Source organism: Tupaia chinensis, unplaced genomic scaffold (assembly GCF_000334495.1).
Source record: "Tupaia chinensis unplaced genomic scaffold, TupChi_1.0 Scaffold000528_1, whole genome shotgun sequence".
NCBI lineage: Eukaryota > Metazoa > Chordata > Mammalia > Scandentia > Tupaiidae > Tupaia > Tupaia belangeri.
This window is the reverse complement of record NW_006160041.1, coordinates 779,455-792,702: the sequence shown is the minus strand read 5'-3', so window position 1 is coordinate 792,702 and position 13,248 is coordinate 779,455. Positions and strand designations below refer to the sequence as shown.

Below are 13,248 nucleotides of genomic sequence, written 5' to 3'. Positions count from 1 at the left end.
CGGCTTGTCCATGCTTAGCTCGCTCTGTTTATAGCCATTCATCACCGGGGTGCACTGACTTCATCCCTACTGCCCTGGGGCCACGAAGCTTTATTTTTTTATTAATTATTTAATTTTTAAAAGTTGTTTATTTTAATTTGACCAGACACACACACAGAGAGAGAGAGACAGAGAGAGAGAGCACTTGATCCCAACCAGTTCTAAAATCAACTAACAGCGGCCAGCTTTTGCTGGACACTGCATTCAAATTATTATGGTATTATTCGATTTTGCAGATGAGAAAACAAGGTCAGAAGACAAAAAAACTCACTCAAGGCCCACAGCTAAGTGACAGAGCTGGAATTACTCCTTATTCTGCTGACTCTGGAACCTGTCCATATTCTAGGCCACTGGTTTTTGCTACCTCCCTACTCTACCTGTCCCCTGTCCCCCTGGCTCTCTGGCCCCCAGGGGAAAAGCATGGAGCAACTTGGGCAAGTGGAGCAAGGAGACTGAGCTTCCATTATCTAGCCGCAGCAAGCACTGCCTTGCACACATGTCTCTGGCCCCAGTGTGCCCAGAAGTCTCCTACTGCTAAGTAGAGAGGTCTTCACTTACGTAAGAGGCAGGATTTGGTCAAGTTAACACTAAACGAGTGGCAGCATCCATTTCTGCCTGGAGTACACAGTTACAAAAGCCTGTCTGGAGTGTCGTAGAGTTTAGCAAAGATGAGTTAATAATCAGGCATAGAGATGGGCTCAGGTTTCAGCTATAGGCCTGCCCAGATCAACTTCTCACTGAACTCTACTGGGACCTGCACGTTTTCTAGGGTGCATCCCATGTAGGGGCCATCCAGTGTCTCTCCACCTGCCCAGCTCGCTGGCCTGGAGGGGATGGCAGGGGCCTCCTGACCACTGGTCTGTCGGACAGAGCTCATCGCTCCCTCTCCATTGATGTGGCATTAACGGCTCTGCTTCCTCTAGACTGAGGCATGAAAAGACCATGCAATAATTTGGGCAATTTCCAAAGGCTGCCTGGAAAGCCCGTATCACAGGATGGAGGGGCCACAAGCCCAGAGGCCTTTTCTATGATGAGCCTAAGTCTTGGGCACAGTGAGAAAGGCCTCTCCTCTCTGCTGTCCGTGCCAACCCAGGCCCCAACCCTGCTGCTGGAGCAGAGGAGCCAGGCACACACCTGCATCTTGGCTTTGTAAGTAATGTCGTCTCTACTCAAAACGCTGTTCCTTGCACACCAGTCTTGCTCGCCCCTTCACCCCCTTTGAGTCTTCGATCATATGCCACCCTCTCAGTGAGGCATCCCCTAATCACTCCTTTTAAAATCACAGCCCTCAGGGACCACCAGTTAGCGTAATGGCTATGTCGCTGGACGCCCACGTAGTCCCGGACCCAGTGGCTTAAAACTCACGCTGGGCATGTGTGCGTGCGTGCCCAAGATCCCGAGAGGAGAATGGAGGAGAAGGGATTGCGGCATGACCATCCCCCCTGGGGATGGTCTTGCTTTCTGTCTCTCTGTCTCTCTGCCTGTCTGGCGAGTGTACGCACCCTATAGCAAAAACCTCTAAAAAAAAAAATCACAGCCCTCACCCTACACTGCCTTTTGTGTTCCTGCTTTATTTTTTTTTTCCACAGCATCCATAACTGTCAGACATACTGTTTTACTTCATTCATTCATTCACGGCCCCCTCCAGAATATAAGCTCCACAAGGGAAGGGGGTGTTGTCTGCCTCATTCTGTCTGCAGTGCCTGGACAGCCCAGCAGGTGGCCCTCATTTCAGGAAGGGATGAACTTGGCCATCAGAGCCTGGCCTGTGAACAGCGTCTCTGCAGCTATTTCACAATGCCAGCGACACCGGGGGAGATCTGATCAGAGACTAGGTGGGACAACCCAAGGCATGCTCAGAGGTGACCTGAGCCGGCTTAGGAGACAGGTCACCTGGAGATGGCAGCACTAGCTTCAATGCCTCCCTCACGCCTTGGCGGGAAACCACATTGCTGGTGTCCATGGATGCCCGTTCGTTCTATGATGACCTCTTGGGCTATCCTCTTAGGTGGCTCTCCAAAGTCTGGGCTGTGCGACGCCACTGGCTGTAACGTAAGAATGGATCTTAGATAAGAACTGAGCAGACGGAGATTCTAGAGCATCTCATTCCCCAGGCACTCCGAAGGCAATGGCCAAGTGCTGGAAAAGGGCATGGCCAGGCCATGGGACCTGATGACAGGAGACTTGGTCACACATGGCCTAAACCCGGCTTGTCCATGCTTAGCTCGCTCTGTTTATAGCCATTCATCACCGGGGTGCACTGACTTCATCCCTACTGCCCTGGGGCCACGAAGCTTTATTTTTTTATTAATTATTTAATTTTTAAAAGTTGTTTATTTTAATTTGACCAGACACACACACAGAGAGAGAGAGACAGAGAGAGAGAGCACGCAAGCCACAAGATCCGGGACTTCAACTATGGTTGGCCATGTCGGAATGTCCAGCACTTTAACCACATCATCACCCACTAGTCCCCCTAGGACTCTTGTGCTATCATACTGACAGGCGTCACACTGCAGCTGACCGAGCCCTCTGCTCTCTCCAGAGTAAGAATATATGCCTGGTCCGGGCAGCGGGGTGGTGGCAGGCAACATCTCCTGGGAACTTACGGCCTGTGGTAGGTTCCGCTCCCGAGCAGAAGGCAGCAGGAGGAAAGCAGGAACACAAGTGTTAAGAGCACAGTGGAGGGACCAGCAGGTGGCGCAGTGGTTAAGGCACTGGACTTCCACATAGTGGACCGCGATTTAAGTCCTGGACCTGGTGGCTTGAAATTCACCTTGGGCTGGAGGCAGCAGGTGGCATGGTGGTTAAGGTCCTGGGCTCCCACATGGCCAACTGTGGTTCAAGTCCTGGACCTGATGGCTTGCTTTCTCACTTTCCCTCTCTTTCTGGTCAAATTAGTAATAATAAAAATTTAAAAAATAATAAACTCATGTTGGACATGTGTGAGTACATGCCCAAAATCCCAAGCAGAGAATGGAGAAGAAAGGATTGCGATGTGACCATCCCACCTGGGAGATTATTTCTTACTTTCTGTCTCTGGCTAGTGCACATACCCTATACCAAAAAATCTCTCTCCAAAACAAAAACAAATAAATAAAAGCACAGTAGAGCCAAAGCACATGGTTTCGAGTTCCAGTTCTGTCACTCAGTAGCTGGATATTCTTGGACAATGTCTTAACCTCATTGCACCTCAATTTCCTCGTCCGTAAAACGGGTTTACAGCGGTATCTGCTTCACTGGGGAGCTGTGAGGATTCAGCTAATTCACAAGATTAGTACTAAACCCAGTATTTTGCATATAGTGAGAGTTTGCTGCTGCTGTTGTTATTAAAATAAATGGAGGAAGGAAGACCACCCCCAGTTACTTGCCCAGGCTGGCCGAAGATCTCCAAGGTTATCAGAGTCCGGGGGCAGTTGAATTTGCCACTAATTAAAGGGCTAGACATAAGCCTTTTTCCTTTGGGTTTCAGAATGATGTAGGCTCAAGAAAAATCATCCTGGATGGAACCTTCTCAGTGACCACGGGAATTACTCTAAAGAGTAGCTGTCTGGGCACAAAGTATGACTCTGGAAAAAGAGGAAACAGGGCCCAAAGACACTAAATCCCCGAGTTTATAATTAACAGAAGAGCATTCACTCTGCCTACGCTGGAGCCATGTGGCTCGCAGGGGAAGGGCACATACTCACACAAAAATAACCCCCCAGTGGGTTTTTGATGTGTTGAGCCTCTTTGTTTTTCTGAATTTTAATGAAGAGCTTTCCAAGCAGGCTAAGAATCACTCAGTGCTCCCCATGGCCAAGGAGTCGGCCTTGGTGAGCTGCTGTCCGCCTGCACAGGCCTGATCCGAAGCAACATCTGGGAGAGAAGGGCATGGAGAGGTCCCTGTCCTCAGATGAGATTTCTTGGGGAAGAAAGCAAAACAAAAACAAAAGATGTCTGTGTTTAGGAAGAGGGTTGGGCTCTGCTCCTGAATTTAGCACGTTGTGGGAAACAGGCTGTTAAGATGCTCAGGGGAGCAGTGGAGAGAAACAGCTCATATCTCAAGGGTCAGATCCCAAAGAGAGTGCTTCTGTGGAATTCTTGGGGATGCTAGGCTAGCCCCTTCCAATAAAAAGCCCCAAATCAGGCTCTGGGATCCTGTGGCAAAAGGGAAAGACATGGTTTTGGAGCACAGAGCATGGCTTGCAGGAAGATAGAAAAAGAGAATGCTGTCAGAACAGCCACCAAACTCTGTGAGAGTCATGTCACCTCATCACGCCCACGTCTTGCTTCTTGGCTACAGCTGGCTGGACGTGCGTGAGGAGGTGATGTGCAGCTTCACTCCTGTCACTGAACGGTACTGGATGTCCACAGGAAGCCATGTGCCAGGCCCTGCCCAGGCTCCCTCTCTATATCCCTGCCTCACCACGTTTGCAGGTTCCACACTCCAAGAATGGCCAGGGTCTCCTGAGAAGTGGACAACTTGCAGTAGGAACGCCCATTCCTTCTCTTGCATCTAACTTCCCCTCTGCTCTTCCACAACATGGAGAGTTAGAGTTTGCACTGGATTGTTTAAAAGTTACCCTCTGGGGCTGGCAGTATGGTTAAGGCACTGAATTCTGAATTCACACGTGGTCGACTATGGTTTGAATCCTAGACCTGGTGGCTTGCTTTCTCACTCCCCTCACCCATCTCTGTCTCTCTCTAGTCAAATTAAAATAATAACAATAATAATAATTTAATTTAATTTAAAAATTTATTTAAAAAGTTACCTTCCAAGGGGCCAGTAGGTGGTGTGGTGGTTAAGGTGTGGATTCCATATGGTCGACCATGGTTTGCATTCTGGTCCTGGAGCCTGAAAATCATGCTGTGTGCCTGCGTGCACGCCCCAGTTCCCAGGAGGACCAAAATCCCAGGAGGAGCACGAAGAAAGGAGAAAGGATTACAGGTGTCCATCCCCCCTTGGGGGTGATTTCTCACTTCTTCTCTCTCTGTCTCTCTCTGGCAAGTGCATGAGCTCCATAGCAAAAGCCTAAATTAAAAACAACCTTTTAAAAAAGTTTCCCACAAATCTGTCCAAAATGGTGCTAAAAAGAAATGGAAGAGATAGACACAGAATAAAGCAATTTATTATAACTGAATGATCCAATGTGGTCTACTGAAAATAAGTATTTGTATTAAAAAATATTCCATATAAAAAAATCTAAGCTGTTTGCAAGCTTCTTTAGTTGTGTGCTTAATGCATTTTCTCAAGTCCAAAGCAGAGGTTCCGGGTCAGGTGTGCCTGGGCTGGCCTATAGGGTCCTCCTTCTCCGTCTGCAGCTGGTCCCACTCAGTGAGGAGCTCTGAGGATACCTCAGTGTACAGGAGGTCCCAGTCCCAGCTGACATCATCCTGCCACGAGAGGGTATTGCTGGGTTAAGACAAAACAAGGTCTTTCCTCTGAAGTGCCCTCAGGGACGCCTGGGGAGGCAGATGGTAATGGGAAGGGACGAGGCTGAGAGTGAGGGCCGCTGCTGCTACTGTACCTCTCGAACCTCATGCTCTGGTGCAAGGACTTTGGTGAGAAGCTTCAGGTCAATCTCGCCATCCTGCAAATACAAAAAAAAAAAAAAAAAAAAAAAAAAAAAAAAAAAAGCCCAGATGGGCAACTTGAGCACCTACAGGCAACTATCTCTTGCAAAGGAAGGAGGCTCAGCCTGTGTGTGTTATCCAAAGTGAGACCCACAGAGATGCATTAGGAAAAGTGTAAAATCCTGAGTGGGCCACATTGCTGAGACACAGGGCCACCTAGGACTTCTTACATGCTGGGTAAGCCTTGGGGGGAAGGGCAAGCCCAGGAAGGCAGAGCAAGACAGCAGCAGCACATCCACAGGGGAATGGAGTCCCTCAGGTGCCAAGTGGGCAGCCAGGGAAGCAGATGGGAGCCTGGCACTGGGCAGCACTGGAGCATGTTGAGTACAGATGCTGTGAGATACCCCAGGACAGTAACTCCAGCAAAGGTCCTGTGGCCAGGCAGTGCCAGCACCCATGGAGGAGATGCTGCATAGCTTTGGAGGAACTGAGACATCTCTCCAGAAGTTGCTTGGGGGCAGCCCCTCTGTGCAGAAGCTTTTCCACTCACCAAGGTCTGGAAGGCAGAGTACTTCATGAGGTCATTGTCCAGATCACGGTAGGTCATCACCCGGTTTACCTGGATGCTGAAGGAAAGAGAGAGTGAGGAGGAACCACAGACAGGTCCCGGTGCAGGAATGCAGTCACTGTCCCCACGTGCTCCTGAGGATGACAAGAATGGGAACACAATATCTGCACAAAATGTGAACCCTAGAATGCACACCATCAGCAGAAAGACCTGGAGCTACATGGTGGGGTGCGGGCAGGGAAGGCCCACCGTAGACCATGTTTGCAGTGTATTAATTCCCATGTCCACCATCTCCCTGCCAATTCATACCTAACCTAACCTAGCCTACCTGGGCGGGGCTGCCACTTGCAAAACAAAGTCTTCTTCCTGTACTTCTTCCAGATCCGGAATAACGGGAATGTCTGCAATGAGAGATGGAGCAAAATTGTCCACAGCATGAACAGGGGTGGTGTCTGCTTCTCCATGTACTACTCACCTTCAATGCACAGCCACGGCTGTAGCTGGGACGGAAGGGACACTTGGCCACAGCCTCTGGTCCCAGAGGCTTCTAGGCCAGGGTATGGTACTGCACTAGGGGTGCACATTGGAATTGAAAATGGAGTCTCAGTGTGCTCTGAATCCGAGGCCTCACCCCAGAACCTGCTGAGGAAGAACCTTCTGGGCAGGTGTCAGGCCTCTGCATTTTCCCCTAAGATTTCTCCAGTGATTCTAACTCAAGCACCAGGTCAGGCCACTGCAGTGGATGTCGAGAGAGGAATGTAAAGAGGTGAAAAGAGGCTCCAAGACAGCACTTGGAAGGGGCTTCTATCAGAGGAGAGGACAGCGGAGGAGGGAGCGATGATGCGCCTTGTATGTCCAGAGACACAGGCACTGAGAACGTGTAGTGCCACTAAGTGGATGTCACGAGGAGGGTCACTCCTCACCATTCATCTGCACGTGCATTACCTTGCATTACCTCCAGAGCAGCTGTTGCAGCCCTTAGTCTGCATCTGAAGGACAGTCAGTCATGCAACCTGGCTCTCCAACATGGTACCTGGATCAGGGTCTCCATGTGCCGGAGTAAACAATGCCAATTCTAAAGATCACACTTTTTTTTTTTTTTTAATTTGCTACAGGGCATGTGCGCTCACTGGAGAGAAAGAGAGAGCGAGAGAGAGCGAGCAAGCGAGAGAGAAAGTTAGAAAGTGCTCCCCTAGGGTTGGGACCAGCAGTTAGCGTAATGGCTATGTCGCTGGACTCCCATGTAGTCGACCGCAGTTCGTGTCCCGGACCTGGTGGCTTAAAACTCACGTTGGGCACGTGTGTGTGCGTGCCCAAGATCCCGAGAGGAGAATGTAGCAGAAGGGATGCGGCGTGGCCATCCCCCCTGGGGGGTGATTTCTCGCTTTCTGTCTCTCTGTCTCTCTCTGTCTGGCGAGCGCATGCGCCCTATAGCAAAGAACCTCTCCCCCCCCCCCAAAAAAAAAAATTAAAAAAAAAGAAAGAAAAAAAAAAGAAAGTGCTCCCGTAGGGAGGATGACCAAGCTGCAATCTATTCTCTCAGGATTTTGGGCATGCATGCACATGCATCGGGCATGTTTTTCAAGTCGCCAGGTCTGGGACTCAAACCATGAAGTCGGCCATGTGGGATCCAACTGACTTAACCAGCATAATACCTGGCTGGCCCAAGGTCACATTTTCTTGATGTCACACAGGATTTCCCTTTCTCTGAACTCTACAGGTAGGAGGAGTTCCAAGGCCATTTCTTTCATGAGTCTCACATTAAAGTCATGCAAATAGAGAACCTGAGAAACAGCACAGTACTGAACTGTGGCTACTTGTTTAAGTTACCAAAAACTGTGCACCTTCTCATGGGGACAACCTAACACACTAAAAAAAACATTTCTTTCCCCAAAAGGGTAATGCCCACTTGTTGAGGGACTCTGTTTTAACCAATCAGAGCAGAGAGAGAGAGAGAGAATCAACTGCAAACACTCGAAGGAAGAAAATCTCAAAAATCTCAAAGAGAAGAGATTACTGAAGAAACCTTCATTTCTGCTCTCATGGACTAAAGTCAATATTTTTTTCACTGCCTTTTTTTTTTTTTGAGAAGTTTTTGCTATAGGGTGCGTGCGCTCGCCAGAAAGACAGAGAGAGACAGACAGAAAGCGAGAAATCACCCCCCAGAGGGGATGGCCACGCCGCAATCTCTTCTCCTCCATTCTCCTCTCGGGATCTTGGGCACGCACGCACACGCGCCCGGCGTGAGTTTAAGCCAGTAGGTTTGGCACTCGAAAAGCGATCAACTACATACGAGTCCAGCAACATAGCCATTACGCCAACTGTTGGTCCCACTGCTTTTTTTTTTTTTTTAATTCTCAGAAAGCTCTTTTCTCTCTCTTCCCAGAGAGAGAAACAGAGAGAGAGAAAGCACTTCCCAATGGGGTGTGACCACACCACAATCACTTCTCTCTCCTTTTGGGATTTTGAGTATGCATACACATGCACCCAGCATGTTTTTCAAGCTGCTGGGACCAGGATTTGAACTGTAGTTAGCCATGTGGTATCCAGCTCCCTTCAACACTAGCCTACCAGTTGACCCCAATTTTATTTTTAAAGAGGATCATTCCAAGAACAGCTGGAAGAATCTCACCACTTGCAGGTTGTTCATTTTTTAGATTCTGCAACTGCTCTAGTCAAGCTAAGCCTGAGTCTCTAAATGTCAGTGCCAAGCTTGGTGTCTTCATTATTACTCTGACTATGGAGTCACATATGTGGCTTCTGGAAAAAGAGAGAGACAGAGACACAGAAAGTAAAACAGACAGAAAGAGGCAGACTGAGAAAGAAAATCATTAAAAAGAGCGCAAAGAAAGAAAAATAAAAGAAAGTGCTGATAGGAGAAATAGAGATACATATACCACCCCCGAAATAATGAACCACGTTCTGCTAGTCCTGTGTCTCGAAAGGAGCTGTTCAAGGCTTAGATCATATCTCTCTATCCTGCCGGAGAATTAGAGATGGAATTCTCTAAGATTCTATTTCTTATGCTAATAGAAATTTAGCTTTTTCCCCTCACTGTCTCGCCGAGTGATTAATACAGTCCATTGTGCAGGCTGCTGACAATGTCATTCCCTGAGCCCAGGGTGAGCGGGCTCCCAGGCTGTTGAGATTGCAGTCCCTGCAGAGGGACAGGAGGACGCTGGCTGTGCCATGTGCCATCATCGGCAGCGTGACAGTCTTGGAGCGAGCCAGTTAACTGCTCCTGGCTCTCCTCGGGTGTGGAGTCCAGCCTGAGATGAATATTCAGAAGTTGTAAGAAAATGCCCCATGCTGAGTATAGAGCTCAGGATGGGATCTTCCCCAACTCCCCTTTCCCTCCACAACTTTAGCATTTGGGTCCTGTCAACTCTGCCCAGCTTCTCGGAGCTCAGAGGAACCGCACTTCTGCCCAGTGTCCACTCTCACTCCCTGTGGGTGTCCCTCTTCGTCCCCACACCCCTCCTCCAAATGTGCACAAAAGAGCATGGGGCTGGCCCATCTGTGACAGATCAGAGGTCAGCTCGGGCCTTGGCAAAGGGGCCGCTCAGAGTGGCACTGGTGGGGCCGGCCACACAGTGGGATTTCTCTCTAATTGGAAGCCTGGTGCCCGGCAGAACCTGGTGAACCGCCGGAGTGGGACAGAGCCAGCGATGACAGCCAGGCCAAGGCAAGCTGGAACATTCCGCTGCAGTGACAGCTTGAGCCATCGCAGCAGAGGCCGGCCATCCAACTCCCGGCCCCAGCGGAACAGGTGGCCGTGAAGCAGGTTCTGGGCAAACTTCAAAGAACTTCACAATTTCAGTTTCTGACTTAAAATCATAGATGAGTGCTTACTTCTGTGTACATAATATGTTCTGGGGAATTTTTCCCTCCTTTCTCTCCTTCCCTCCCCCAACCTTCATCCCCTTTCTCACACAGAGATGAACAAACCTAAAAACAGACAACAGACTAGAAAATCTGCTTTTTACAAAATTACCTACAGAGAATGACCCAGCACTGCCTCCAATCTGAGACGGCAACTTGATCTACATGTGTGGCCTGGTGACCCACTCTGATTCAGAATGTAAAGTTTAACATGAGAAGTTTTTTTTTTTAGAGAGAGATTTTTGCTATAGGGCACATGTGCTTGCCAGAGAGACAGAGAGACAGAGAGCAAGAAATCACCCCCCCAGGAAGGCTGGCCATGCCATGATCCCTTCTCCTTCATTCTCCTCTCCGGATATTTGGGCACGCATGCACACACGCCCAACATGAGTTTTAAGTTGCTAGGCCAGTACTCGAACCATGATCAACTACGTGGGAGTCCAGCGATGTAACCATTAGGCCATCTGCTGGTCCCAACGTGCAAAGTTTTTTTTTTTTTTTGAGAGGTTTTTGGTATAGGGTGCATGTGCTCGCCAGAAAGACAGAGAGAGTCAGAGAGACAGAAAATGAGAAATCCTCCCCCCAGGGGGAATGGCCACACCATAATCCCTTCTCCTCCATTCTCCTCTCAGGATCTTGGGCACGCACGCACACGCGCCCGGCGTGAGTTTAAGCCACTGGGTCCGGGACTCGAACCACGGTCAACTACATGGGAGTCCAGTGACATAGCCATTACGCCAACTGCTAGTCCCCCAACGTGCAAAGATTTTAATAGAGATGATAAGAGCAGCTCAGGAAGAGTCGGTGCTTGCATTGTTGAAAAGTTACTGCTTTTATAAAAAAAATCCGAGTTATGTTTACTTCAGTCTCCTTTTCCTCTATGCTGCTACTACTAAGAAGAATATTAAGGGGGCCAGCAGGTGGCGTGGTGGTTAAGGGTGCTGGACTCCCACATGGCTGACCGTGGTTCTAGTCCTGGACCTGGAGGCTTGTTTTCTCACTTTCTCTCAGTCTCTCTCTCCTTCTATCCCTCTCTTGTGAAATTAAAATAAATAAATAAATACATAGATAAATAAAGTTGAATAAAAGAATTCTTTAAAAAAATATTAAGAATAGTAGTGAGCAGCAGGAGGTGGTGTGGTGGTTGCAGTGCTGGACTTCCACATGGCTGACCACGGTTCAAGTCCTGGACCAGGTGGCTTGCTTTCTTACTTCCTCTCTTTCTCTCTCCTATGTGCATGTATCCTATGGCAAAAATAAATAAATAAATAAATAAATAAATAAGTTAGATAGATAGCCATGAGGTAATTAAAGCATGGTATGGATGATTCCTGCTCTGCAGTTTAGAAGTGCAGCCTCGGGCCAGCAGACAATGTGGTGGTTAAGGCACTGGACTCCCACATGGCTGACCGTGGTCAGAGTCCTGGACCTGGTGGCTTGAAAATCATGCCAGGCGTGTGTGTGTGTGCCCAAAATCTCAAGAGGAGAATGGAAGAGAAGGGATTGCAGTATGGCCTTCCCCTCTCTGGGGTGATTTCTTACTATTCCTCTCACTGTCTCTCTCTAGTGAGTACAAGTTTAACATGGCAAAAATCTAAAAACCAGACAAAACAGAAGAGGCAGCCTCTGGAGGCAGGATGGCCTGAGTCAAATCCTGGCTCCACTGCATACAGGCTGTGACTACCCTCTCTTTGCCTCAGTTTCTTCATCCGTAAGATGATGATCATGAATGAAAAAAGTGCTACCACACCAGAGGACCCTGGAGACTCTAGGCCCCACACCCATGGCTTCTTAAATGAGCCCCATGGAGGAGGAGGTGGCTGGGCACCACAATGCCCACCTTGCATGGTTACTATATTAAATGCAGTCATCTTTATAAAACACTAAGCACTGTGCTCAGCACATAATAAATATTTGAAACAATTCTTTTTCATTGAACTTTTTATTTTTTAGGTTTTTGACACAGGGAGTGTTTGCTTGTCTGAGACAAAGAGACAGAGAGTGAGAAATCACCCACCCCCCAGGGGGATGGTCACACAGCAACCCTTCTCCTCCATTCCCATCTAGGGATTTTGAAGCATGCATGCTCAGTGTGATTTCCAGGCTGTCGGATCTGGGACTCAAACTGTAGTCAGCCAAGTGGAGCTGACCACCACACTTCCTCATTTAACAGACACTATAATATTGAGCATGTGGAGAATCTACACATATGGCTTTACCTTTATTTTCTTATTTAATGCTGCCCAGTGACAACATCTTTCAGAAAACATTGAGGCTAAGCAAGAAGAAAAAGTTTGCATGAGGTGACACCATGAATAAGGGACAGAGCCAGGCGCCCAACTCCAGTGAGGCTGCAGCCTCTGGGCTCTTCCACACCCACCCACGCTCTTTGTAAAGGTCACGTGTCTTGAAAGACACCTCCTCCTACAGTGAAGGAAAGAAACCACTGCCTACAATCAGGACATCTTTTATTTTGCCTAAGACTTGATGTCTTGTTCTTGGGCATTTCTTTCCATTACAGACTGTCAGTAAGCTGAGTCCTCTCCCTTACCAGAGCCCCAACTCACCTCTTCCCTGTAAGGCCAAATGGAGAAGAATGAAGAGTGCTCCCACGCCAGAGACCCTGGAAACCCTAGCCCCCACCATCCATGTCTTAATAAACTAGCCCCAACGAGGGGGAGGAGGTGGGTGGGCACCTTGCCATGGGAATGGGTAATCTTTTCTCCATCTCAGTGTTGTGGGCAAGCAGTGCCACTCTCGCCCAGAGCCTCTGCTGCTCTCTGTCCAGCTCAGACTCCTTTAACTAAAGAGACCTCATGCAGCTAGCCCATGGCCTGGTGGTTATGTGAGCTGGATCCCACATGGCTTACTGCAGGGTTCAAGTCCTGAATCCAATGGCTTATAAAACACACCAGATGCGTGCACGTGTGAGCCCCACATCTGAAAGGTGGGAGAGATAGAGAAGGAATTGTGGTATGACCATTCCCCATGGGAGTCTTGCTTTCTCTCTCTTTTTCTCTCTCTCATTCTGGTGAGCACACATACCTTACGGAAAAAAAAAAAAAAAGGAAAGAAAAGAAAATAGAAAGAAAGAGTCCTCCTCCTGGTCTTGGGCATTGGCTCCCTGCCTCCACATTGCTATCTCACAAGCTGCTCAACCTGCTTCTCTGCTCCACATGGTGCCTGGTTAGTCACCCTGTAGG

The 13,248-nt window shown here is 48.7% G+C and overlaps 1 protein-coding gene across 3 annotated transcripts in view; it reads right to left on the bottom strand.

Annotated features, from left to right (window-relative positions):
• Positions 1-5,134: 5,134 nt before the first annotated feature.
• The window catches only part of IFT43 (intraflagellar transport 43), a 103,865-nt gene continuing 95,751 nt past the window's right edge, over positions 5,135-13,248 (bottom strand). For all 3 annotated transcript variants that reach the window (XM_006157056.2, XM_014591080.2, XM_014591079.2), the window contains 4 exons: positions 6,492-6,564; positions 6,146-6,221; positions 5,550-5,612; positions 5,135-5,415 (listed from right to left, as the gene is read on the bottom strand). In XM_006157056.2, coding sequence (XP_006157118.1) covers positions 5,296-5,415; positions 5,550-5,612; positions 6,146-6,221; positions 6,492-6,564 — 332 coding nt within the window. In that variant the 3' untranslated portion in view covers positions 5,135-5,295. The remainder of the gene's footprint in view (positions 5,416-5,549; positions 5,613-6,145; positions 6,222-6,491; positions 6,565-13,248) is intronic.